The sequence below is a fragment of the Penicillium diatomitis genome (genome assembly GCF_028827545.1).
Source record: "Penicillium diatomitis strain IBT 30728 chromosome Unknown utg000018l_segment0_segment0, whole genome shotgun sequence".
Taxonomy (NCBI): Eukaryota; Fungi; Ascomycota; class Eurotiomycetes; order Eurotiales; family Aspergillaceae; genus Penicillium; species Penicillium diatomitis.
This window is the reverse complement of record NW_026623191.1, coordinates 205193-232364: the sequence shown is the minus strand read 5'-3', so window position 1 is coordinate 232364 and position 27172 is coordinate 205193. Positions and strand designations below refer to the sequence as shown.

At 52.4% G+C, this 27172-nt stretch overlaps 9 protein-coding genes across 9 annotated transcripts; 7 read left to right on the top strand and 2 right to left on the bottom strand.

Annotated features, from left to right (window-relative positions):
• Positions 1-2501: 2501 nt before the first annotated feature.
• Positions 2502-4430, top strand: N7539_009567 (DUF4048 domain-containing protein; the record flags this gene model as incomplete). The annotated part of the gene is made up of 2 exons (XM_056939162.1): positions 2502-4159; positions 4229-4430. The coding sequence occupies 2 exons, from the start codon at positions 2502-2504 to the stop codon at positions 4428-4430; spliced, it is 1860 nt and encodes a 619-aa protein (XP_056785657.1).
• Positions 4431-5366: 936 nt separating this feature from the next.
• On the top strand, positions 5367-6026 carry N7539_009566 (translocation channel protein TIM22; the record flags this gene model as incomplete). The annotated part of the gene is made up of 3 exons (XM_056939161.1): positions 5367-5459; positions 5522-5617; positions 5691-6026. 3 exons carry the CDS (start codon positions 5367-5369, stop codon positions 6024-6026), a joined length of 525 nt encoding a protein of 174 aa, XP_056785656.1.
• A 760-nt stretch (positions 6027-6786) lies between these two features.
• Positions 6787-10292, top strand: N7539_009565 (condensin subunit YCG1; the record flags this gene model as incomplete). Its single annotated transcript, XM_056939160.1, has 2 exons — positions 6787-8844; positions 8907-10292. 2 exons carry the CDS (start codon positions 6787-6789, stop codon positions 10290-10292), a joined length of 3444 nt encoding a protein of 1147 aa, XP_056785655.1.
• A 1645-nt stretch (positions 10293-11937) lies between these two features.
• N7539_009564 (putative RNA binding protein (Arp)) lies at positions 11938-14200 on the top strand (the record flags this gene model as incomplete). The annotated part of the gene is made up of 4 exons (XM_056939159.1): positions 11938-12093; positions 12275-12410; positions 12452-13158; positions 13277-14200. 4 exons carry the CDS (start codon positions 11938-11940, stop codon positions 14198-14200), a joined length of 1923 nt encoding a protein of 640 aa, XP_056785654.1.
• Positions 14201-15674: 1474 nt separating this feature from the next.
• pre6 (proteasome core particle subunit alpha 4) lies at positions 15675-16813 on the top strand (the record flags this gene model as incomplete). The annotated part of the gene is made up of 5 exons (XM_056939158.1): positions 15675-15702; positions 15782-15788; positions 15848-15933; positions 16018-16405; positions 16486-16813. 5 exons carry the CDS (start codon positions 15675-15677, stop codon positions 16811-16813), a joined length of 837 nt encoding a protein of 278 aa, XP_056785653.1.
• A 332-nt stretch (positions 16814-17145) lies between these two features.
• Positions 17146-18108, bottom strand: N7539_009562 (uncharacterized protein; the record flags this gene model as incomplete). Its single annotated transcript, XM_056939157.1, has 5 exons — positions 17146-17227; positions 17284-17385; positions 17459-17520; positions 17601-17639; positions 18085-18108. 5 exons carry the CDS (start codon positions 18106-18108, stop codon positions 17146-17148), a joined length of 309 nt encoding a protein of 102 aa, XP_056785652.1.
• A 302-nt stretch (positions 18109-18410) lies between these two features.
• Positions 18411-22353, top strand: N7539_009561 (putative inositol polyphosphate phosphatase; the record flags this gene model as incomplete). Its single annotated transcript, XM_056939156.1, has 6 exons — positions 18411-18464; positions 18524-20867; positions 20924-21133; positions 21195-21454; positions 21528-22195; positions 22278-22353. 6 exons carry the CDS (start codon positions 18411-18413, stop codon positions 22351-22353), a joined length of 3612 nt encoding a protein of 1203 aa, XP_056785651.1.
• A 748-nt stretch (positions 22354-23101) lies between these two features.
• Positions 23102-24645, bottom strand: N7539_009560 (NAD(P)/FAD-dependent oxidoreductase; the record flags this gene model as incomplete). Its single annotated transcript, XM_056939155.1, has 2 exons — positions 23102-23980; positions 24049-24645. The coding sequence occupies 2 exons, from the start codon at positions 24643-24645 to the stop codon at positions 23102-23104; spliced, it is 1476 nt and encodes a 491-aa protein (XP_056785650.1).
• A 1133-nt stretch (positions 24646-25778) lies between these two features.
• N7539_009559 (uncharacterized protein) lies at positions 25779-26172 on the top strand (the record flags this gene model as incomplete). Its single annotated transcript, XM_056939154.1, has 2 exons — positions 25779-25957; positions 26049-26172. 2 exons carry the CDS (start codon positions 25779-25781, stop codon positions 26170-26172), a joined length of 303 nt encoding a protein of 100 aa, XP_056785649.1.
• Between the last annotated feature and the right edge of the window lie 1000 nt (positions 26173-27172).

Below are 27172 nucleotides of genomic sequence, written 5' to 3'. Positions count from 1 at the left end.
TTACCTTTTCCTGCGAAGGTTCCAAGATAGACTGTTCAGTGTTCACTGGTAAGGTTGCTACCCACCATGGGATTTCCAAGAGCAGGTGGGCGCTGTCAATATCCCTCCATGTATTACCTTGTTGCGGGCCTCTCCTTGACGCATGAAACTTTCTTGAACATATAAGGGGTCTTTCGGGCGTCTGGGGTTGGGATCTTCCAAGGAATTTTGGATGGGATCAAGTCTTGGTGATCGGGCGCGAGTGCCATGACCCTATCTTATGCCAACTCCTCGCTCAGTCTGTCGTCCAAGGCAGGACGATCGCGCAGTGTGACACGATGTTTGAGCTTGTATAAGCATCCTTTGGGGACCTGGGCTCGAATCTGACCTTGATCCATTTACCTTGTTCTGGGACATAGTTCATCGCATATTCGATGATGCATAGTTTGAGACAGATAGAGCTGCTCTCGGTAATTGACTTTATGGGGGGAAAGGGTTCCTCGTGAGACCCTGGTACCCTAGTAGTGCCTTTCAGGAAATCTGGAGTACCATCTGATGTCATGTCCAGAGTTGTTAGGCCAACACCCAAGGCACTGCCTCGGGGCATTGTAGATACGGTACGTAAACTACACACTTCAAATTGTTTGGGTAATTAGTTACGTGCATTGAATATTCTCCAGAAGCCTGGCTGTGTCCAAGTACATCGAATGGATTCCAGATGCCAGTCCAGTAACCAGGGTAGGGTAGTGGCAATTTGCGGGGGATAAGGTCACCTACGGTAATATTTAACTAAGCCCCGACTGTACCTGGATACCTGGTATGTATGTCTTGGAGGGACGTCTTCCCACGTGCGCCGCAAGACCCTATTGCACATTCGAAACTCTTGCTATCACCGTACCTAGCTAGCTAAGACGAGATTAGAGTCCAGTCACTCGGACTAGCTGGAACATGCAGGTGGCTGATCCAAATATGTACGGATCCATTGACTCGTCAGGAAAATAAGTCAGGGCCGCTTCGACGTATATCTAGCCGACGGTTAGGGGGAGGGTCGGCCGGTCTATGCTTGCTCTGTCGTATTCTGAAGCCTCAACGACCAGGCCTCTCAAATATAAATGACGTTGATCTCAATCTGCGATCTCGGGGATCGTATGCCGTGTGAGATGCAAAACGTGCCACGTCTGCGCAATATTCAGGTACTCACAATTCATCGAAAGTACACTCTAGTGACTCTAGTGACTCTATTAGCTGCGTGAGGCTGTGGACCGGAAGGACGGTGTAGTGTGTACTCGATGCCCGCCGTACCTGTCCCGGTGGGTCCCGTGATGAAGCGGCAATTCGACGCGTCTAGACCGACGATCCCCGGAATCCAGGGCTCTGATTGGGGGGACTGAACGGAATCCAAATCTGTCCGTGTCCACTTGGCTACTAAAAGTAAAATGATGTACTACAACAACAGACAACTACACACGACTACTTACCCAGTAGTGCACACACTGACAGGCAGGAGGAGAGCCTCCCCTTGTCAACGTTGGAAGTTCTTACATGGGAGAAGCTAGCTGCAGTATCTCTCTCCTAAGTAACGATCAATAGCAGCCTTGACCACGTATCATATGGGTGGTTTGACTGGGTTCTACAAATTGCAGATCGAGAAAGGGTCATGGAGCTCGAATGCAATGACTAAGGATGTACTCAAGATTGCAAATGACTTGCATATTGGGGGTACAGTAGGTATACAGTATAGTAGTATACTACAGTGATGCACTATACACCAGCTTGAGTACATTCCTGAAGGTAGTGATGCAGTCCTAGCACTATCAAGCTTCGTCGGTCCGGGCTGTACCGCATTCAGACAATCGATTGGGATTACAAGTTCTCGACGGGGAAGATCACTAACGATTCAATGTATACTTTGTAATCTTCGCCACGATCTGGCCATCAGTCATGATGGGTAGGTCAGCTCACATGGGAGTGTTCTGCATTTCACATCTTTCCTGATCCCGACAAAGTCAGTATTCGGCACTTGCCTCTCCTGGCTGACTACTGTGATGACCTACTCGGTTGGAAGGGAAGGAGGATATGATGAGCCAGACTCTACAGCATGTCTCCAACTGCTCGAGGCGGTGTTGTCCAAACACACACTCGCCAAGTTGTTGAAATCCCGTGCCAGACGAAATTACGACAGGCCAGCCTCGGGTCTCGCCCCCTGAAACACTCGTGGCAAAGTTGGGCCGGCGTGGAGAGTGGAGACCAGCACACCCGAAAGAGGAGACAGACCCACTCGTCCTCTCAGGAGAAATCGACCATCACCGTCGACTTCAACCTCTTCCTCTACGCTGCCCGGTCACTCACTCCCTCGCTCGTTTTCCTGTTATTTTTGTCTTGTGTCCACCTTCCACTCGCCCTGCACGCAATCGTCACCCTGAAAGCTGGTCTTTGCACATGCATTGTAGACGATAAACCCTTCACTCTGTGGACTTTCTCTGTCGACACGGCTCTCATTGGTGGCTGGTCCACGCTCATTCATGGAGCTTTCCCCGGGAACGGGTGACAACCTCACCCAGGGTTCTCATCCGCATGCGTCCCCGACTTCAACGGCGGTGGCCTCTGCGGGCACTGCCGAGGCGGTCGACTCGTCGTCGGGCTCCTTTGCCACGCATCAGCAACCTTCTCCGTCACTTTCAAGGTCCGGCTCGCTTCTCCAACAGAAAGGGTCATCGCTTCCGTCCCGCGCGCACGCCGCAGCGCGCCATACCAAACGACTCACCCTCAACTTTCCCATCAATATCCCACTCGAGCAGTCCCCGATTGCCGCGCCTGATTCGGCCGTTGCCTCGCCCGGCTCCATGACTCCGTTGACACAAGCCTTCACCCGTCCGCCCCAGCCGCCCCATCCCACGGGGACCCCCATGCCATTTGACGTCGAGGACGATGGGTATGACTTCCTGCGAGCGATTGCCTCCCAGGAACGAAAGGTCCTGGAGCTGAGAGAGGAGCTACACCGCGCCGAGGAGGACCTGTCCGCGCTGAAGAAGCAATGGGCACAGTCGGAGAAAACCAAGAAACAGACTCAGGTCACCCTTCATGCCGAGCCTCTGTTGCCGTTCCGGTCTTCTGAGGCCGGCGTCTCTGAGACTCCCGCGGTCCACCGCCGTGACCAAAGTTTGAGCTCCGTCGCAAGCTCCTCCGTCTCGCAGGGGCGAGTCAGCCGGGAGCTGGACAGAAGATCCAGCATTCGGGCGACACCTCCTCAGGGAGGCACGACCATCTCTGCGAATGGGCGCCGGGTGTTCCGAGGCTCTCATGCGCGGACACTGTCGTTGTTGTCACCAGTGACGGCCAACAGCCCGGCAGGTTTCGGGGCTCAGGCCACTGAGGGTGAACGCATTGGACGTACCCCACGATCAGCGACCTTGCCGTCCGTGGAGCGGGGCAACGTGTCCCATATCGGAAATCCCATGGACGACGGCCAGGTCCCTGAGCATGTGATGACCCAGTGGCGGAAAACAATGCCCCCGCCCTCCAGAGAAGCCTTGGTGCGCACTGGCAAACAAATGGCCTCCGACCTGCGGGAAGGACTGTGGACGTTCTTCGAGGACATCCGTCAGGCCACGGTCGGCGAAGAAGGTATCAATGCGACAGAGTCGCGCACCATGTCAACATCATCCGGCTCGTTGGCTCCCGATGGCGCTCGCAAACGTAATTCATTAGCACAGTCGAGAAGTCGGGAACGCTTGTCTGCGAGCGGCGTAGCCTCCCGATCTTCATCCTCGTCATCTCAACGCGGCAAGGGAACAGCGGCGGAGAAAGCTTCTGGTAAAGATACCAAGTCGGCGGACATATCTACGTCTTTCTGGCATGAATTCGGGGTTGATTTACCAGTGCAGACGCCCGCTCGGCCCAGCGCTCATCGCAGTCCCTCTTCCAGCAACACTCAACCGAACGAGTCCGACATCGCCGCCTTGAGCTCCCGCGACAAGAACCAAGCCAAAGAGCCCATTCACCACTCTCGCAATCCAGCCGAAACAGATGACGACGGAGTAGACAACTGGGACATGTGGGACACACCGTTGCCTGCGTCCAAGGCGAGACATACTCCCTCGTCGAGTCGATCAACGCTGGAATCCTCCAAGATCGACCAGTCCCCTTCGACACGGGACAGCAGTCCCCGCACGAGCGCTAGGTACCGTTCGACCTTTTCTGATTTCATCTATGACAACCTCGTTATGCGCTGACGCCCGCCTCCCTATAGCTTTAGCGAGTGGAGCCACACAGTAGACGCTCCCGACCCCGGGGTTACCGAAGGTATCCCCTGGCCCACAATCTCCAAGTTGGCGCCCTCCAAACTTCAACGCACTGCCTCCAATCTTATGGCGGAGTGGGAACGAAGCCTGTCGCCATCCCCGTCATCATCCCCGCACCGCAAAGACTCCAAGGATGACAAGAAAGATTGAATGATTTGTCTCGAATTCTTGACCACGAAATTCTTCTTCACATCTTTGACCCCAGATGGTCACTTTTCTTTTGACTCCCAACCCTACAGAAGGGGTTCTCCGTTGGCTGACTCGGCACGTCACATTCCCCTCGACCGCGGATTTACGTTCAGTTACGATTTTTCTTAACGCAAAGCGTTGTTTCTTTCTTCTCCTTTGTTCGCATATACTTTACCACTTCTTTTCTGCTCAACGGCTCCATCTGGGGAAAGCGTGGGTGATTGATGCTTTACTTCCTGAGCTTCCTTATCGATGCCCGTATATTTAGGATATCCCATACTTGTGTGACTTGTTCGAATCGATGTACATAAAATCAAGTCAAATACCACTCATCGCTTTTTCCAGTATTCAAATTCGAATGTGTATCATTTTCCCCTGGTCAAGTTTCCCTTCCTATCACTTAATCGCCTTACTTAATCGCCTTCCGTTTGGTCGCAATTTTAGTAGGAAATTGGGTACAAACGGTCGCCCTCACGCCGAGTTGACAGAACAAGGAGATTTCCAGTCGCAAGTCCAATCAGCCATAGGAGGGTTCGAAGTCTAGGCAATCGTCAATTTTCATAGATGGACCTGACGCATATTGTCCCTCAACTTGAAAGCGCAACGGGCTCGAGCATCCGAGAAGACAGTACAAAGCGCTTTTGCGGGACATATACGGTGCATATATGCGTGATTGGCTCACGTCGCCATCCGAAAAAATAATTTCACGGAAGTCGCCGCCTCCGCAAAGTCTCCGCTTTCACGGCTTACAGACTGTCACTCGGACACAGAGACCCTTGACGCGCAGTTTTTGTTCTCGTGTGTCTTGGTCAGAATCATTCATCTGGTCGGAACAGTGTCATTGCGACTTGTTACGGACTCAATCTCCTGACGCATCGGCCTGCACAATCCATCAACATGAGTTTCCCCGGCGCGACACCTGGTATGGGGGGTTTGGGAGGAAACCAAACAGCAGGAATGTCCGAGCAAGAACAAGCCATGGTCAAGATGGTAAGTCTTGAATGAGAAGTACATTGTGGATGGATGATTTGCTAATTCTGCATTGCGACTAGATGCAAGCTGGCATGGAGTCATGTCCTGTCAAAACTGTGATCGCTGGTGGAATGGGTTTCGCACTTGGTGGTGCTTTCGGTCTCTTCATGGCCAGTGTGAGTCAAAACCTCCATTTCTCCCATCGCACACCGGTGGATTATCGACTGACCCAATTCTTCTCGTATGCAGATGTCCTACGATTCGCCCTTGACGCCCCAAGGTCGCGAAATTTCTCACCTCCCCTGGCGCGAGCAAGTCCGCCGCGGCTTCAAAGACATGGGAAGCCGCTCCTTTTCTTCTGCGAAGAACTTTGGCATTGTTGGTGCGCTGTACTCTGGCACAGAATGCTGCATCGAAGGTCTCCGCGCCAAGAATGACCTGACAAATTCGGTTGCTGCCGGATGTTTGACTGGTGGTATCTTGGGTGCAAAGGCGGGACCTCAGGCTGCTGCCTTCGGTTGCGCTGGCTTTGCGGCTTTCAGTGCTGCTATTGATGCTTATATGCGTATGCCCTCGGATGAGTAAGCAACTCGCGAGCATGAGACTTGTCTTCAATCGAGTCAGCAATGATCCCCCCGGCTGGCTTGAATCCTACCATCTGTACTTATATCGACGGCGTTCTGGGCTTTATTTTTTGGACTAGACTTCTGGTGCATAGAGGGCGTTATCATTATGTCATTTGGGTCATGTGTTGCTTGGTCAACATGGCGAATAACTGCCAGCATTGAGCGATGGCAGATCGAAGATTCCTGTGGTGAGAAGCTGCACCCTGCCAGACGGGCGATCTCTCGAGGACATCGAATAGGTCGTGCTTCGGTACAATGTGTATAGTAGTGTTGTTGATTCTCCATTCTATTAATCACACGATTCAAGTTGAGTTGAAGTTTTACCGTTTGTCGTCCACGTTTCAACTAGCATCGCATTCTGTTGTCCGCAGGGTCGTCATAAACCGCGAATGAAATCTGAAGAGCAGGTAGGCAAATCACAATTGCTCCAGATTTAGTACAGTACTCTAGGCGACTGGGAACTTCCTTCATAGAGACCATCTGCGTATCAAACCTACCTTAGCCTGGTGGAACCTCTACATGACAAACATCTGTAGCCTCAGGCATTAAAGCGAGCACATCCCACCAAGGTCACGTGTAAATCTTATCGCTGGTTCCCCGTTTGGGCTGTTTGTTTACCGCCCGCCACTACTCTCCTGTCTTTCAGATGTGGATGCCCGCCCGCCCGCCGATGCTCTTTTGCTCCTCGCTAATCGAGACTCGACAAACTCGCGCCCATCATGCCTGGTCGAGTCGCCGCACGTTCGACATCGTCAGCGACCCGACGGTCATCGGCGCAACCATCTACTGGCCGCGCAGGCTCAGTGACCCCCGCGTTCACCATTCCCGAGGAGCCGGCTCTTCCCTCATCATCAGCCAACCTTCGCAAAGACTTATGTGCCATATTCGGAGACGCGCAGCGATCAACAACCGGACACCGAAAGCTCGTGGTGCGCATGCGTAAACTGCAAGAGATTTGCTGCGGGATCTATCAGCGAAAGAAGGATTCGGATCGAGAGCAAGAGGAAATTGTTCTTCCAGATGAAGCGACTGTCGCGGAGCAAGAATTCAACGTCGAGGTCGGCCGTTGCGTGCTTCGAATCCTTCCCATCAAGAAATCGGAGCCCGTGGGAGATCGCGTTCTCCGATTCTTGGACACCTTCTTGTCTCACGCCTGCGAGAAAGACAATGAGTTGTTCGCATCCAAAGACACGGAGGATGAGGATGGACTGCAATCCGCGGTAGAGACCCCAACTTCTCGGCTCTCCTCTTATCTCGTGGATCTCATGATTCCGATCCTGGCGACCAAAGACAAAGTGGTCCGGTTTCGTGCCACGCAAATAATCGCGCATATCGTCAACACACTCGACTCGATTGATGACGAATTGTACCATACTATCAGACAAGGCTTGCTGAAGCGAATTCGCGACAAGGAGTCATCTGTCCGCGTGCAGGCTGTCATTGGGCTGGCACGTCTCACCGGCAATGAAGATGATGAGGACGGGCCGGACGACAACTCTACAGCACTACTCGAGAAACTGATCGAAATCATGCAAAATGACACAAGTCCAGATGTGCGAAAGAGTCTTCTCTCAAACTTGCCTCTTTCGCAACTAACTTTGCCCTTCCTGTTGGAACGAGCTCGCGATCTCGATGCGGCAACGCGACGAACCTTGTATGCACGGTTATTGCCCACGCTTGGCGATTTCCGGCATCTTTCTCTGGGTATGAGAGAGAAGCTGCTCCGCTGGGGCTTGCGCGACCGTGACGAAAGTGTGCGAAAGGCAACCGGCAAATTGTTCTTCGATCGTTGGATTGAGGACTGCGCTGGCACCAATCAAGGCGAAAACGCCGGTCAGCGCTCGCCGCCAAATCAGAGCGCTCTACTGGAATTGCTTGAAAGAATTGATGTCGTGAGTTCCGGTGTCGAAAGCGGTATCGCCCATGAAGCCATGCGCAGCTTCTGGGAAGGTCGTCCAGATTACAGGGAAGCAGTCGTCTTTGATGAACCCTTCTGGGAGTCATTGACAGGAGAGTCTGCTTTCATGCTTCGTACATTCAACGAATTTTGCCGTGTGACAAATGAAGGAAAATACGACGACCTCGCCGATGACAAAATGCCGACTGTGACCGCGCTCGCATACTACCTTTCCAAGTACATGACCACATTGTTGGAGCGAAAGAAACTCGGCAAAGGCACAGGAGACGCCAATGACGAAGACGCCACTGAAAATGAATTCATTGTCGAACAGTTGTTATACATCGCTATCACCTTGGACTACAGCGATGAAGTGGGTCGGCGAAAAATGTTCTCCTTGTTGAGAGAATCGCTAGCTGTCCCAGAACTCCCCGAGGAGTGCACCAAACTTGCCATAGAGGCTCTTCGATGCGTCTGTGGTCCGGATGTCGCTGGCGAGAGCGAGTTCTGCAGTGTTATCCTTGAAGCTATTGCTGAAGTTCACGACACTATCGCAACCGAGGATAGCTTCGTCTCAGCCAAGTCTGAAATGAGCGATGATGCCAGCAGCAGGGCCAGATCTGAGACCCCGGCCACCGAAGATGAGAGACCGTTCAACAAGGAAGAGGCCAAGGCGAAGATTCTCCGGGAGATAGTCGTCAACATGAAGTGTTTGCATATCGCACAGTGCATGTTGCAGAATGTTGAAGGTAATTTGCAACAGAACATGAATCTCCGGACCATGTTGAACAGTCTTGTGGTTCCTGCCGTACGCAGCCACGAAGCCCCAATTCGCGAGCGCGGTCTCCTATGCTTAGGTCTCTGCTGTCTTCTCGACAAGGTGAGTTATATTTAACATCAATATTGTACCCCATCTGTGTATGTATTAACCTGGCCTGCCAGAACGTCGCCGAGGATAACATGACTTTGTTCATCCACTGCTACAGCAAGGGACATGAGGGACTCCAAGTCACAGCTATTCAGACCATTTGCGACATGATCACGACACACCCCTCGCTTCTCGCTCCAGTCACCGAGTCGGACGGGGAAACAGTGACGACGCCTCCCATTCAGAAGCCCATCTTGAAGGTGTTTTCTCGTGCGCTCAAGGCAACATCTCCCGCGCTTGTTCAATCTGCCGCTGCGACTGCCCTTTCAAAGCTCTTATTGACCAACACGTTTACACCATCGGGTCCTAATGTGCCACCAGCTATCCAAGAATTCAATCAGAATGCCGTTGAAACCCTGCTCCAGAGTCTTGTGGTCGCCTTCTTCCACCCTCGCACTCGTGAAAACCCCGCTCTTCGACAGTCTTTGGCGTACTTCTTCCCAGTCTACTGTCATTCGCGTCTAGACAACACTCAGCACATGCGGCGAGTTGCTGTGCCTGTGGTTCGGGCCGTGTTGAACGCTGCCGAGGAGTACTATTCGCTTGAAGCCGAGGAAGACAGCGACGGAGAGATTGATGAGAGCGTTGGCGAACGTGAAGTGAAAGCTCTGATGGCTGGTGTCATCGGTATGCTTGCCGAGTGGACCGATGAACGCCGCGTTGTGGGCTTAGGAGGCGAGCGAGTACTGGCTGGAGGCACCGCCAGCTCGAGTGCCTGCGGTTGGGTTCACCTCGCACTCGTGAGAGACATCATGGAACGTACGTTGGGTCTCACTGCCGGACCCAACCGCTGCTCGCGAGAAGAGCGCAAGCTCCTATTCTCCTTACTTAGCAAACTTTACATCTCCGCACCCACACTGCCTGGCCGCGCAAGCTCTCGTGCCCCCGAAGGCGAGGACCAGTTCCGCACCAGTGTCCGAAGTGCCACCGGCCTTGAGATTGCCCCGGACAATGTTCAATTGGCTCAGGAGGTCAAAGAACTTTTGGACCAGGTCATTGATGAAGGTCTTGCTGGAGAAGCGTCGAGTCGCAATGCCTTGGTGAAGACCAAGAACTCCATCCTCAAGATTTTGGCAGTTGCACAAGATTCCCGCGCCGCCAGTGTTCGTCCGCGGGCCGGTACGGAAGACTTGGAAAGCGACGCGGGAAGCGTTCGTTCTTACAGCGTGCGGCGCTCTGTGGAGCCAAGTAGCCGTCGCCATGTCTCTGTGGAGCCCAGCATCATGGAGGAAGATGAAGGTGACAGTGGCATATTATCTGGCCGAGTGCGGCCGTCTGTCGAGGGCGGATTCCCCAGCCGTCACGTTGTCTCTATCGAGCCTAGTATCATGGAGGAGGATGAGCCTGACGAGCACGACACCAGCCGCAACACCATAATCAAGGAGGAAGCTGATGATTGACGACACGGATCATAGTCTGTCCTTCATCTCGGGAGGGGTTTTTGTCATTCTTCAGCTGGGCTTGGATACCTCAACGGCGTTTGTATTGGTCATTTTTGTGGCGTGGTATTGAATACTCTTTATGATTCCTGGACAACTCAACGGCGCCTGTGCTGGGACTATAGCACTCATGATCTGTTGATCTGGATTTTATGTGATTTTGTGAGACCCGGATTTTGAATATATGCCTATCTTTTAAGGTTGCGCTCCCGGACCTGAGGTAGCTGCCTTTTTTTTGGGAAAGTACAGAACCCTCATGATCAACCAACAATCACCCTCCACGGGCCTAGGTCCGTGACAGAAAAATAGCATTCCAAGGGTAAGCGCTGCGAAGGCACCTGTACGCGCTGAGAAGGCCATCTGCCGCATCTGTAGTACCGTACCATCCCAGGCCGTTGGCGCGCTCATCCATGTTCTGTGGCTCTTTGGAGAAAGCACGAAGTTACTGTACCTTGACTACCTTCTCCTTACGCTTGTGTTCCTCCACATTCCTCACCGACTCACAACTGCGATTCTCCGATCACGAGGGCAATCATGTGACTGTCATGTGATCAGTAGCTGTAGTTAGTTTACTAGTCGGTTGTTGATCGGATGGATGTGAACTTGTGCAGTCTTGATCACTCCGTTCTAAATATTCTCATTGGCATCGGCCTCTGTCCTTGCTGGATGAGAAGCCTCAAGGTTCGATCTCGATGACGCCCTTAAAACAAACTTTTGTAAAGATCTCCGCGTCTGATCCTGTAGAGCTGAGTCGCTGAATACTGGGGAATTATAATTTCTGACAGGGCTCCACTCGCCTGGTTGCTGCTTGCCCGTCAATTTCCAGTCGATCGTAGTTTTCCAATATTACGTACACTGCGCCATTGCAACTGAACACTACCGCGACGGCCATCAAATGATGTCCTCGATGGGCAGCGTTGAAGCAAATACCCTTCTTCTCCAGATTATGTGAGACTCAATTGCTGATGATACAATCAATGGGGGTTGCACAGCACAGCAGCAGGGAAAGGTGAATAAGAAAATTACACGATCTGCCGTTGTATAGCGAAACGTCGGGGTTTTATGGCGAAATTCTTCTCTGTCAACAACAGATATTGACCTTGTTGCCTCGTTCCACGAGTAGTAGCGATTGATTTAGCGGTTATCAAAACCGAACAAGAGTTGTCCAGTATCCCCATCCCATACGAGACATACAAATGGGCCCGATACGGCCATGAAATTGTCGAGTTCTTACTACCAAGTCTAACTACCCGTGAGCCCCAAGACTTTTCTTTTCTCGCAACTGAACTCCACACCTTCGGCGCCAGTTAGGCTTCTTTTCGTTCTCCTCTTCCTTCACCTTCTTTCCCCTCCTCTCACCATCTCTCCTCCTCGGCTCCTTGGGTGCTTTTCTCCATCCGTTTCTTCACGACATCTACGGACTCTCTCCTCCCCTTCCTTAGACCTGGTCGTGTTGAAATTGTTTCCTGCATATTTCCGCAGAGACATTCTCCTCCCCTCCCCAACCCCCCCCCTTTTGTCCCCCCCCCCCCCCCCCCCCCTCCTCACGCCCTTCTTCCCTACCTCGGGTTGCTCTGCCACGCCATTGGCAGCGATAAATTGAGCAATGGCCGCCGTATCAGCACCCACGCCCAAGCTGGATCGCTACATCGTGATTCACGTTGCGACCACATGCGATGAGCACGGCGTCTACGTGACCAAGGACTCCGCCGAGGTCATTGAATTGGGCTGGATCTTGTTGGATTCCAAGACCTGTGAGGAAGTATGTTCCCCTCCCCTGACGCCGCCTGTATCGCCTTTTGTGCCTGTCAACCTCAAGCTTTCTGCGTTGGACGTTCGAGGGTAGGGAAGGAAAGTGGAGAGTGAACAAGTTTATTCATGACAGCTGCCCTGAAACTTTGGCTTCCATGGAGCAATTTTCGCTAATTTCTCGTTCTTGATAGCTCCACCGAGAGAGCGTCCTTGTCAAGCCGGTCAACACTCCGATCACACCCTTGTGCAGTAAGCAAGCCTATACCACTTGGATCGTTCTGCTTGTCAAAGCTCCGACCACCCGCAGTTTCGAGCCGAAAACCCTTGGTGAGATGTGACCAGCAACTGATTCAGTTTGATATCCACAGCCAGTCTGACTACTCTGACATGGGAGCATGTCCGCTCCGCGGGCACCTTCAGGGATGCCATCTCCCGGTTCGATGCGTTTGCTCAGGAGCATCTGACCAGCAAACAACTCGAGTTCGCGTTTGTGACCTTGGATTCCTGGGATCTTCGCGTGCAGTTGCCTCGCGAGGCCCGCGACAAGGCTGTTGTCTTGCCTGCTTACCTTCAGCATTCCCGGACCTTCGACCTGCGCACAGAGTATCAGCGCTGGCAAACTCATCACCCGGAGTCTCTGCCTTTCGGCCCAAGCTCCCTCTCCAATATCTGCGCTGCTCTTGAAGTTGAGCCCGTCCAGTCATCTGCACCCATCAAGCACAACCTGCCATTCCACTTGCAGGCTTTGGCCCCTGCTTCGCCACGCCGTGCGATGGAAGAGTCCATCACCTTGGCTCGTGTGCTGCGCGGCCTCATTCGCAAGTCCCAGCCTCCCCACGAGCACCCCGAGATCTTGACTCGCCCGATGGATGCGCATGCTGATGTGCGGGCTTTCCTTGCCGAGCGCAGCAAGGTTCTGCACCTGAGTGGCTTGCCCCATGACACCACACAGTCCGAGTTGGAAAGCTGGTTTACTCAGTTTGGTGGTCGCCCAATCGCATTCTGGACTCTACGGACGCCGGACCAGCACAAGCCCACGGGCACTGGCTTTGCCGTGTTCTCATCCCATGAGGAGGTAAGACATCATCATATCGTGCTTGCGAAGCTAGTCACTATCTGCCGGGTTGCTATGTTTTCGTCTTCTCTGGGGTTGTCACATATGATGAGTAGGTGAAACTGACTTGAATCGATAGGCTGCCGAAAGCCTGTGCATGAACGGCCGTGCCCTCAACGAAAAGGCCATTGAGGTCTCTCCTTCCTCGAGCAGGGTGCTCGATCGCGCCGCCGAGATCTTGACTCCGTTCCCTCCTTCCAAGAACCGCCCCCGCCCCGGCGATTGGACTTGCCCTTCTTGTGGCTTCTCTAACTTCCAACGCCGTACTGCTTGCTTCCGCTGCTCGTTCCCCGCCATGGCCGCTGCCCCCGATCCGATGGGCTACGGTTACGGCTACGGACCCCCAAACATGATGCCTCCACACATGAGCCACGGCCACGGCATGGGCGGCCACGGACGTGGTATGGGTGGAAACGGTGGTGTGGTTCCTTTCCGCGCTGGCGACTGGAAGTGCGGCTCCGAGGGCTGCGGCTATCACAATTTCGCGAAGAACATCAACTGTCTTCGCTGTGGTGCGCCGCGATCGGGCGCTGCAGTCGTTGCTGATTCGGCATTCCCTTCTCCCATGGATCCTCCTTCACAATTCGGTATGGGTCCTAACTCAATGGCGAGCACTCCGGCTCCCGGCCCCTTCGCATCGACCGCCGGTGGATTTGCTGGATTTGGCCAACAATTTGGCGGCCCGCACAACAACTACATCCCATCTGGCGGACTGAGCAACACCCCGGGAGCCTACCCGCCCATGCCACAGGTAAACTCAGGCTATGGATCCTCCGGCTCCCACTCCGCCGCCTCCTTTGCCAATCCCGCAACTCAGGCTGCGTTCAGCGGTGCTGATCATGGTGTCCCGCCCACCAGCACCTCCAATGGTGCTTTCTATGGGGGCCCCGACGGATCCAGTGATCCCTTTGCCTTCTTGTCCTCTGGACTTGGCGGATTGACTGTCTCGGACGATGCGCACTCGCGCCGCAACGGCAGCAGCGCCAACAAATCCCCGGCCTAAGGACCTCGAGGGACTATGTTTATCTGTTTCTGGACAGTCCGCCTTGTGGGAATTGTCCCACATAAAATGTTCATATTGCAGCTCTGCGCCCTGGCAGGTATATGCGCTGGTTGATACTCGTTGATACGCATTTGTATAAGGGATTTTTTGCGGTTCCGGTGCATCGGCTTGGAAGGAGCAGGTGGGTAGCGTGTTGATGATTTCCAATTTCTGTCCTGCCGTCTTCTTTTGACATGAAGTGCACTTCGAAGTGCGCCGCGTGTCGCCCATTCGTCATTCTTGCTCTTCTGCTCGACTCGATGATTATCTCTTGTCATTTCTGTCCTTTTCTATCTGATTTTTGCCATTTCCTTACATTGTCACTATGATATGGTTGACTGGTTTTCCTGTCTCTTTGACCTCTATTCACATTCAGCGGCTCCATTTCTCTCGCCTCGAGTCAATGTCGTGTTTGGGCTGCTTCTCTAGTCTTGCATTTTCAAGGAATATGGCGGCGACCTGGATCTATAGCCGCGGCGTGTGGTGGTGATTTTGGACTGGAAGCGTTGAATTGAGTCTTCCTTGTGACGCAAACACATACTTGAACCCGGATTGCCCACTTGACCAACTTTGCATCTTAGATCTGTGGTCATCCCTTTTTTCTGCGTTGGATCATGGCAAGCGTCGGAGAACTCGTGGTGTTGTTGATCTCACCGGTGGGGTACACAAAGGTTCGGACTTCGTGGCAGGTGTTAGGGGATCTTCTTTTGCGAACATATGCTCGGAGGCAGTCAATGGAGATGAATTCTCTCCCCCTGGTGACCTCTGTGAGAGGATGTTGTGGATGTCTTCCAAAAAGATTGTTTTTGTGAATATTATCTTGTTTTTTTTTTTTTTCATCTAGTCTAAATCCCGGGTCGACCGCTGCACCTGAGTCAAAAGTCGTGCTCACTCCCTCTCTCATTGATCATCCAGAGGATAACGGCAGTTCAATTCCGTCATGTACCCTGTGGCTGGTGATCATGGACTACTGTCGTAGCAGCATAAGATAGATGTAACTCCCGAGAAGAACCCAGTGCGCCTCATTGCTTTTTTTCAACAGGGGTATCCCTCAAAATCCTGTGGCATTTGTTCTGATCGATCAGAATTGACATGAAGATCCTCATTGCCTTACTCTGGAAGAGGGGTTGATTTTGAATACGAGCCTAGTTACTGATGGGAGACTACTTGATCGTCGGGGTACTGATACTGATGTTTCCAAGCTTCCAAAGCGGACTTGGTGTGCCGCAGTGCCAAGGCAACCGTATGCTGTCGCGTCCACCGCCCGCCCGAAACCCCCGTCATTGCTTGCTCCCGAGCCCTCCATCACCGTCAACCCAGCTCAGAGCCCCAATTCTTCGATTTCATACCCTCCTCATTGAGTTCGAAAGAGCTCTCGCCAGATTCGCTTTCTCTTTCTTTATCTCGAGCTCTTGTCTCCCATATCTCCTACATCATGTCCGGCTACGACCGAGCTCTTTCAGGTAAGCCCACCAAGCTCGTGATTGAATAGCTCCTTGGGTGCTCTTTGGATCTATTAGCAACATTACTGACAGATCACAGTATTCAGGTATGATAACCGTTTTCCACGCTCCCGGCTTGCGCGCAGTTCTAATGCAGCTTCTCTAGTCCCGATGGACACGTCTTCCAGGTTGAGTATGCCATGGAGGCTGTAAAGCGAGGTGAGAACATCCGTCACCCTTACCACGCCGATGGTACAATGAAGTCGTTCTTGCAAATCTCGCCCGGCCAAATGCGGATCTTGAAACTTCATGACTGATTGGGGACATTGGCTGTAGGAACCTGTGCCGTCGGTGTCAAAGGCAAGAATATTGTCGTTCTCGGATGCGAGAAGCGCTCCGCTCTCAAGCTTCAAGATACTCGGATCACGCCCTCCAAGATTGCGAATGTCGACGAGCATGTCTGCCTAGCATTTGCTGGACTGAACGCCGATGCCCGTATTCTCATTGACAAGGCCCGGCTAGAGGCACAGTCACACCGTTTGACGGTCGAAGACCCGGTCACCATCGAATATATCACAAAGTACATTGCCGGTGTCCAGCAGCGCTACACACAAAGCGGTGGTGTTCGTCCATTCGGTATCAGCACACTCGTTGTCGGCTTCGACAAGAATGACTCTACACCACGCCTCTACCAGACCGAGCCCTCGGGCATTTACTCTGCATGGTTAGTGGACCGCGTGCAGCGATTGATTCGACTGTGAACCCTTGTGCGATCACTAGCTAACTCGGCAATTCCACGAACAGGAAAGCCAACGCTATCGGCCGATCTAGTAAGACGGTCCGTGAGTTCCTTGAGCGCAATCACCAGGACGATATGGACCGTGAGCAGACGATCCAATTGACGATCAAGTCATTGCTTGAGGTTGTGCAAACTGGTGCAAAGAACATCGAGGTCGCCATCATGACGCCCGGGAACCGCGTGGAAATGCTGCCCGATGACCAGATTGAGGCTTACGTGAAGAGCATCGAGACTGAGAAGCAAGAGGAGGCGGCTAAGAAGAAGACCAGCCGGACTGGGGCTGCCACAGCTGCTATCCTGACTCGGCCCGGAGGTGGTGAGACAGCCGAATAAATCAGCTGAATGAGATGTGATAGACAAACCGTTTGCGGAGTGGTCAGCTCCATGTCTTACTTTATGTTCTATTCCCCGTAGCGCTGGGCTCTCATTTTTAAAGAACAATCATGAAGATATCCTTTCCACTTGGCTCTATTCAGTCGACAGCCGATGCGACTTCCTGATCTAATAATCAAGGTGACAATCTGCGGAAGCCACAGACGTATTACACAGGCCGGCTGCTGTTTGATCACAGGCATTGTTGGAAAATAAAGGGTTTACGAGCGCATGAGCGTATAAGAGATTCGTAGACTTCATTACTTGTATAAATAGGGTCGAACTGGAAATATTTAGCCCATTCGGTGGGTTGTGTCTCGGATGTTGAATAGGGATTTTTCTTCATCGCCGCGCACTCGTTCATCCTTAAGCATGCTGTGTCCACGTCAGTACTCCTGATGATATTGGTTTGCCGACAATCCTTTGCGTACCGATTATCCATCCGCACATCTGCGCCTTCGACCTGCAGTGCCGCTTGGGGAGTTTTGGCTTCGAGAACGAAGTGATTATCACAATGAGGGCAGTACTCGTCGCTGAAGAGCAGCGTACATGTTAACCTTGCAAATCGCCTTGATATATTCGTCGATCCGTTCTCGCAGAGCGTACCTTTCCTCAAATTCAGACGCATCCTTGCGGAAACACTTCTTGCATTTCTTGCACGCGAAGATCTATGTGCAAGATGTCCCACAGTCATCAGTATACCTGCAAACGATAGCCTCTCACCGTGAAGCAGTCTTTTTTGCCATACCATCTCTTGTGACTTCTTGAGCGTATGCGATTCTTGCTCCTGATGGCATTCGGCGCAGTCAAACCATTTCCGGCCTTGGGTTGGATCAGAATCAGTCTTCCTGGACTTTGAGAGTTGGGAGGAGCTCGGGTTCAGGCGTACAGCAAGGTGACCGAATGGATACTTGCGCGTTGAGGATATGTTTGCTGCATTGCAACGCTATTAGTCCGCGATATTCCTCGGCCAGTCTGTTGAATCATGTCTTGAATCTCGAGGGCTTGAGATGCAACGACGACTCACCACATTATTAAGACAGAGAATCTCGACGTGGAATAATGGAGTGGACCGCAAGTAGGCAGTCGTCGGTGCCTTTCCGTGTTGTCGTCAGCAAAACCCCAATTTAAGAAAAGGTTTACGAGGCCTGGTCCGTTATGATATGCCCACTCCCGTGATCGCCCTCCACTTTCCTCCCCGCCACTCCAATTTACCATTCTTCTAAACTTACCTGTCCGTTCCCCTTTTCGTTCATTGTTCTATTACATTTCTCTCTCTCCCCCTCCGTCTCTCTCTCCCTCTCTCCCCCTATACTGGCGCTTACTGAGACAGTGACAATAAAACCACCCTAATCCTCACTCTGCCAGCGTTGTTGTTCAGCGATACGCCGTATTCGTACCGTCTTCTTCCGGCATCCCTGTTGCCTTGGCTCAAACACCCCCACCTAAGCTCTATAACGCTATACCTGCCGCCGTCGCAAAGAGATTGTTCCTGCATTGTGAAGCTTTGAGCTTATGATCGCAGTCCCTGATTGGTACTGGCGACGGTCCTGTGGTCATGGTCATGGAGGGAACAGGCTGGGAACAGGAGAACCCCGACGAAGCCCGCATTGTATGCGTCCGCGGCCGATCCGAATGTGGCAGACAGATGCGCTAACATGGAACTTACAGAGACCCGTCTCTTCTTTGCTCTCACACTTCGAAAAGCTCTCCCACAATCAGCCCAAGCCCTGCAATGCCTTCGGTACAAGTCCGCGGGACTCATCCACTCGCTTCCTACGAACTCCTGAACCTGGCGACGAGCCCCGGTCAAGCCGCGCCTCCTTGGATCTACCTCGTCCAACATCACCTTGGAACACAACAGATGAGAAGTCCAGAACATTCAACCATGCAAGGAATACCGGTGATTCGCAGCGGACGAAAGAGTCCCCTCGGAGCCGATATGGTCGGCCCATTTCAATGAGCATCCACCACTCGTCGCCGCAGCTCCCGCCAACGTTAACAGTCCAATCTCCAAAGTCCCCGCCGCGGAAGATTGAAGCCCTTCGACGAACTCCACCCAAAGAAGACCACCGATTATCCCGGAGCTCCATATTTGTCCCACGAGAATCTGTGTCAGCGGGTGTCTCACCGAGACCCAATCCCCGGCCGGTAACGCCGCAGCACGGATCCTCCGGAGAGGCATTGGGGTTGGGACGGTTCTCGCCGGGTATGCCCTTGGCAAATGGCCGTACAAGCCCGGTGGATCATCGAAAGTCGAAGAGCACATCCTTACCTCCACCTGCCAATCGAGCTGAAAAGCCCAAGATCCCTGCCAAGCCAGCGGCGTTCTCGCATCCAGATACTTCAACTCTTGCTCCGAAGCAAGAAAATGCATCAGACTACCATATTTCGCCTTTCAGTACACCTCCCAGCAGCCCTGAGAAACCTTCCTCCAAGCCGGTATCTACAGACAAGCTGCCTCCTAAACCTCCGGGGCGTCCCATTACGGAGCCTCCACCGCGCCGCTCGTTCGATGAACGACCACCTGCACCTGTCCCCGCACCCGCAGCTCCTATCCGGAAGACAGATGCTAGGGATCTTGGCTTTTCGCGATCTCGACCTGAGCCACCGAGGCCGACAAGGCCTCTTCAGGTGCAGATCCCGACATCCTCAGGCTTTTCCGATCCTCCCTCAATTCCACACTCGGCGCATCCAAGCCGCGCACTCGACAGTCCGCTAGCTCGCCCAGGCTTTCCACCGAGGTCAGCGTCCACCGCCAAACGCCAAAGATGGCCCTCTCCTGGTAGAGATACTTCGCAGCCAGCGAGAATTCCAGGTCACTTGACCCCTGTCGCCAGATCTGAGCCTGCGGCTCCAGTACTTAACAAAGAAACCAAGCCACCTCGGCAGCCCGTTCGACAGCAGTCTTTGTCGCGTGATTCGAGTCTACCTTCTCAGTCAGAGCGACGGATAGTGCGAACGGACACTGAAGAAGAGGAGCTAGTGGTCGACGAAGGACCGGTGTCTCGAACGGATTATCCTGACGCCTCCCAGGCGAACCGGCGGCCCCCACTCTTTAAGACAGGCCCTCGAGAGATATCCACACGATATGACACGCGGCTGTTTGCTGTGTGTGGTAAATATGTTTGTACAGCTGGCTATCTTACTCGTGTTTGGGATCTCACCACTGGCGAACAAGTCATGAGCCTCAGTCATGGTGAAACCGTGAAGAGCTTGTCTCTCGCTTTCAAACCTGGAAGCGGCCTTGAAGACGAGGGACAGAAAATCTGGCTTGGCACCAGCGCTGGGGAGCTGCTTGAAGTTGATATCCTGTCTGGCAGTGTAGTGACCTCTCGGTCTTATCCGTCTCGCCGAGAAGTGATACAAATTCTGCGCCATAGAAAGGAGATGTGGACTCTTGACGACGAGGGCCGACTGCTTGTGTGGCCTCCAGATGAAAGTGGCTCGCCCAATTTGCAGTACAGCTACCACAGTCCGCCAGAGCGAGTGGCGCGTGGCCACACATTTTCTATGGTCGTGGACGATACCCTATGGCTCGCGACAGGGAAGGATGTCTTCATATATCGCCCCAATGCACGCGAGGATTCCGCTTTCAAAATTTTCAAGAAACCTCTCGGCCAGCAGCACACCGGAGAGGTCACATCTGGCACATACACTACACAGCATGGAGGGCGTGTCTATCTGGGACATGCTGATGGCAAGGTCACTACATATTCTTCCACAGACTACTCGTGTTTAGCAGTCGTGAATGTGAGCGTATATAAAATCAACTGTCTCGGCATGGTCGGCGACTACCTCTGGGCAGCCTATAAAACAGGCATGATCTATGTCTATGACGTGAAGACGAACCCATGGATAGTGAAGAAGGATTGGCGGGCCCATGACAGTCCGGTTTGTGGATTCATTCTGGATACGAGCAGTGTATGGACAATGAATCGCCTTCAAGTGACATCGCTTGGAACAGACAATTGTATCCGGCTTTGGGATGGGATGTTGGAAGACGATTGGATGGGTAAGTACACTACAGTCGGTGTTTTTGTTTGAATTTCCCTTCTGACGAGGAAGCAGAAAACCGGATGCAAAGCAGAGACGTTGAATTCTGCAAATTCCGCGAAATTCGAATTGCCATCGTGACTTGGAATGCGGGTGCCTCTACCCCCGGCAGTGTGCGCACATCGGATTTCATTCGAGACGCTGTTCATCCCGAGGATCCACCGGATATAATCGTCTTTGGGTTCCAAGAGTTAGTCGATCTAGAGAACAAGAAGCTCACAGCTAGTAAGTCGACCTTCGAAGTGCGGCTTCCACAGCACTATTGCTAACACATCTGACGTGACAGAGAGCCTTCTGCTTGGAAGCAAGAAGAAGGATCATGGGGAAAAGGAACACATGAGTCGGCAATACCGAGTCTGGATAGAGCATCTCACTCGGTCACTCCATGAGTGCATGCCTCTCGAAGAGTCATATGTTCTCTTGCATACATCGAATATGGTTGGTTTGTTCACGTGTGTCTTTGTGAAGCACAAAGAACGACATAACATCAGCAAAATCAATGCCTCTGAAGTCAAGCGTGGCATGGGTGGATTGCATGGCAACAAGGTACGTCGAAGTTGACTCTTCGCCGAGGCAGATCTCGCTCCTCGACATCGCTGACAGAAATCCAAAATTATAGGGCGCACTGATTCTTCGATTTGTTCTCGATGATAGCTCATTATGTTTTGTCAACTGTCATCTAGCAGCTGGCCAGACGCAGACTGCCCATCGCAATAATGACATTGCTGCAATTCTTGAAGCCGAAACTCTGCCTCCAGAGAGTAGTCTCGTCACACGCACCGATCATTTCTCCAGCGGTGGAGATGGATCCATGATTATGGACCACGAAATCTGCATTTTGAATGGAGATTTCAATTACCGTATAGATGCCATGCCACGTAACGTCATCATTGATGCAGTTCGCCAAAACAATCTCACAAAGCTTCTGGAGCGCGATCAACTTCTGGCGTCAAGGCGCAAGAATCCAGGCTTCCGACTCCGGAGCTTTGTCGAAGCGCCCATCACCTTTGCACCGACCTACAAATATGACGTTGGCACTGACCAGTATGACACGAGTGAGAAAAAGCGCTCACCTGCCTGGTGTGACCGTATCCTCTATCGTGGACTAGGTCGGGTCAAACAACTTGAATATCGCCGGCATGAGGTTCGCGCCTCCGATCACCGGCCCGTTAGTGCGGCTTTCAAAGTTCGTGTGAAGACAGTACTACCCCAACAGCGAAATGTGGCGTGGGAAGCGTGTCTGCAGGACTTTCAGATTGAGAAGCGGCGGCTTGCATCTGAGGCTAGGTAAGCCATTGCCCCTTCAGGTTTTCACGATCTCAAGTACAGAAATCCCGTGTAAGAGCGCACGCTAATAGGAACTCTGCAGCATCGAATATCTCATTACAGTTCTGGGTACTGACCCCCGCCAGGCTCGCAGCTTGATTCTGGGCAAAGCCACGTGAATGTCGCAATGGCTCCATCTTCTTTTCTTTGGGCTCTTCTTTGCATTCCCGAGCGAATCTTGTCCTAAGACATTGTGATCAAACTTTTCTCGTTTCTGGCCTTGCGATGCACAATTGTACGATTAATGATTCCACGATAGAAATGTTCTCATGAGCGAGAATTGCGTCTTTGATCCCACATTTGCCATCAAGGTAGTCGGGTGCTTGCCCCCCCTCCATGATGACTCCAATATATTTATAATTCCTCACATCCTGTGTCTCATCTCCGGCTTCGCGATAGTACATGGCGGTCACTGGGATTTCTCCGTCGTAATCAGCTGTCTGGCAGGTTCACTTATTGTAAGCCTACGGCTCGATGTGACGGCGTTCTGCGATTCAGAAATTCAATCTGCACCGAAATATCCATGTTACATGATGAGATGGAGGCCCGCATTCTGGCAGGTTCTCTACCCCTTTCCTGCCGGGCATTATATGAACAATCATCGCTCCTGAAAGGAGCTCACATCTTGAGGGACGTGAACACCGTCATTTCCACGTCAAGGCAGATCTTGGTAACTGTGAGCTTGGCCCTGTTCGTCTCTACATGTTCGGTAGATGGTGACGGTATTGAAACTAGGATTGTCAAAGGTTGGAATACAAAGTCCAAGATACTGTAGTTCGGAGAGGGAATTACAGGTAAAGGTGCCGATTGCCAGCTCCGGCACATATCTTGATTTCATTAACACATCGCCGTTGTCTTTGGAACAATTCACAGCCGGAACAATCTCGCAGGAACATCTCTCGGAGCCATCAGCTTGTCCAGTCTCTCGTTGGTGATCTGATATAGAGCAGGAAGCTGACCGGTGACATCCTCACCCGCAATCATAGCGCCCAGTAGTTCGCCCACCAACCAGCACTTATCCATTCCGTAGCCGTTGAATCCAACCGCGGCCCATTCTCCATCATCGGGTCTCCCCGTGAGTCTCTTTCCCAGACGACCAACCAAGGGCATGCCATCTGGCGTGAACCCCATGATTCCAGACCAAATACGACGGGGAGTACTTTTCACAGCTTCTCCCGTGGCCGATTTGAATGTGTTTTCCATGATGGAGACGAGATTTTGCGCCGGCAGGTTCGGCACAACGGTATCGTCACTGATCAGAATCTCCTCGAGTCGTTGCTTCTCGCCGCCGAAAAAGAAATCGCCCGTCTTTGCATTCTGAGTCATGTAGTACAGGCCGAATGTAAATGTGCCCGTGGCGGGGTCGTATCTGGGCTCGTGGTAGATGCTCCACGAATGGCGGGCGCCGTGGTTGGGAAGGGACGGGGTGACTGATTGCGTCGACATGGTGCCTCTAAAGGGGAAGACTTTTCCTCGGAGCTCAGGTAGTAGATGTGAAGTGTATGCATTTGTACAGTAGACGACTTGGTCGGCGTAAACCACGCCTCTAGAGGTCTGCACCCGTCGACGGTGGGTTGGTCTCCCCGCCTCATATGTCACCGCGGTCACGGCGGTGTTGGTGTCGATGGAAAACCGAGAGGCATGCTCTTTCATCAGCTTGGCAAGAACACCAGTGATGATTCGATAGGGCCAAACGGCACCTGCCGGTTGCTCACAGGCTCCGGCGGAGTCAATGAACTTGTATTTCTAGTGCACTATTAGCAAGACGGATCTGATTCACCCATGGCTGGTCGCTCATGACGCGCACGACTTACAGCTTTTGCTTCATCCGCAGAGAGAATCCTGAATTGATCTGCAAGCTCCGGACAAGCATTGGAGAACTGAAGAAGCGAATCTTTGAAATGCACGAACGTGGCAGGTTCCAGGAAGTTCATGACTTTCTGAACTTTGCGCGCCTCTGCAGCATCCTGGAGAATCGGGTCCAAGGTAGACACAAATTCATGGAATCGCTCCAGATTGCGAAATGAAAATCTCGTCACCTCTGCCGCTTTGTCTGCGCCGAAGAGGCTTGCGACAGCCGCAAAGTCCACCGCCGATGGCGAGACCAGGTGACCTCCGTTTCTACCCGTGGCGCCACTTGTCAGGGCGCGAGCCTCGAAAAGGGCAATTCGTTTGTTGCGCAGCTTGGGATTCTCCAACAGGGTTCGCGCGACACTACACCCTGTAATACCCGAGCCCACAATGGCAATTTCCACTTCAGTGGGCAATTGAGCAGATTGGATATTGGCAATGGGGTGCGTTGGCTCCTGCCAGAATGCCACCGACGGTCCCTTGCGAGGAAGACCGGGGTCCTGGCTGATCAAGGACACAATCCGGTCGTGCACCATTCTGCGTTGGTTATTAGCACCCATAATGATCACAGGCAGAGTGATGGCAAAACAATGCCCAAGATAACTGTGTAATTGACCAACTGGAGAGTCTTATGGAAAGGGAAAACACACCAGCAGACGACGAGGAGAGCCGCTTCAGCTCCAATTTATACGGGCAACTGTCGTCACCTCCCCCGAATCAACTCGTGCACCTATTTTCCATTGTGGCCAATCAAACATGTAATGCAATACGATAAGCGCAGATTCGATATCCCCCGCATTTCGCGTGGAGAGAGTCCTCAAAAGGGCATATCTATCGCAGCCCAGCGGGGCGATATGCTTGGCCGAGTGTGGGAGTGGGACCCCCAACCCTGATGTCAATTGCCTGTTACGGCAAGTCCATGCGATCACCAAATATATCGTGAGACGGTCTGGAAGGTATCATCTTAGGGCACTCGTTGATGGAGTACCTGAAAGGCACACTGACACAAGGGTTTCCCGGATCGAGTGGAAGTGGGAACATCAAGGGATCACATCGATCTGTTGATGGAAGGCAGCTCCCCAAAGAGGGCCATGCTGCCGGAGCGGCATCCGTCAGATAGTAGTATCAGCACCGGCAGATAAGACTGTCGCCCCGAATACGCTTTGTCATTTGCTTCGTGAGTGCTAGCTACGTAGCGTGGGGGCTGGGCCGTGCCGACTCTGGAAAAGCTGAAATGATTGAGATGGGAAAGTGAAGAGGATGTTGACCCAGGCCGAGGAGGAGAGTGTTATCTGCTGCTGCGGTGGCATGATCAGATCGATTGCAGATAAGATAAGGAGTCGGCTCCTGGTCACCTGAGAGAGAAGCTTGCAAGCCTCGCCGAAGAGGGAAGAGTAGGTGAAGGTCACGCGACCGACTGTATGCCATCAACTATATCGGAAGGCGGTCTGATTGAGAACGCATTGGATGTTCTACATATCCGGCACCAGAGTCTTTGCATCCCTGAGGCTCACTACTAACTACTATGATCTAACTCAGAGCTTGTTTAGTCGAGTGTACCTGCTGTTTCCTGACGGTGTTGGATGGCTTCTCTGCATGGGGAAGGCAATCGAAAGAGGTCTTGCCTGCATACTTCCTCGTTCTATTGGTTGATCATGTTCTTATATTCTGAGGAGGTTCTGTCTCCGTCAACATGAGCGAAGAATATCAGCATATCGACAGGATCGATCTGCAGCAATCTCAAGCTCTCTCGATCCGAACCGAATCGCGAACTGGGGACTTGATGGATCCCAACTGGAGTCTGAACCGTGACAGCCGAGTGCAGGTGGAACGTGCCGCGGTCGGAGATCCTACACAGTACACGATCGTTAGGTACAATACATATTTAAATAATCTTTAACAATCAAGACCGGGGCAAAGGATTGTAATTCCTACCACATGGCCCATCCCGATCTATTTAAAGATGCACAATATCATTCTTACTCTACCTTGTTCGTCCCGAGCGTACCGAGTCCGTGGCTCGGCGTGAGACCGCCGCACGGTTCAACTTTATGCGGCACGCCGTATCCGGGAGGGCCACGCAATGAAGATGGGGGGAAACCTTAAGTCTTTCTGTTTGCCGGATACGTACTGGAACTACTACTTTTGAATCGGCTGAGAAATGGTTCATGACCATTCAAGACTCGGTTTGCGATGATGAGACGCTACCCTTACAAAGCTATTGTACAAGATTTGAAGATATACAGCATATACAATGTACGCTGTACGGTGTTGAGTCTGTTGATGTACACGTCAAGTCTCCTCTTTAGCGCCCACACAATCCGGTTATCAACTCCCGTCATCCCCACTCTGCGGTTGAACCGGGTCCGATCCGAGCAGTAAAGATTACCACATGCTTGTCCGAGCGATCATCATTGGGTCACACGTTTGTATTCTATTCCAGAACAGAGAACCGGCCATCGATTGTACCGAACTTCAGTCGCGACGCGTACTCTTGTCCGCACTGATCACGGACATGTAGACATGAACCCTATGCTTCAGCTACTTGCACTTGGTCACTTCAAATATTGTATCGCGTGCGACAGCATCGTGGTTAGTACTGGACCGAGGACCTATCGACCGACTCCACTGATCCACTCGACATACCTCATGATGGCGCAGGGGAATTCTAGCGAACGGACGCCCCCCTCCAGCAGTAGGTGGTGACTCGTGGGACCATCAACAATTCTCCGCAAACGGTGTTGGATACATATCATTACAGGCCAGTATAGGGAAACTTATCCGACCTATGCCTGACCCGCAATCCCATACCGCATCGGCACGTACTCATCGTCATGCTGTTCACGGGAGTTTCCTCTGGTCGGTTTGTACTTTGTAGTACAGTCGTCACTATGGACGATTGTACGTACTTTACCTCACTGGATCAGTGGATAGTGGATCACTGGATACAGAGCACGTTTTTTTTTGGATGAAGTGAGCAAGTCAGACTTTTCCTCGCCCTTTCATTTACATCCAAATCCAGGTGAACGTCCATATCTTGGACGGGCCTAGCTGTTTCTCCACGCTGTTCGCGGGGTCTGGACCTTC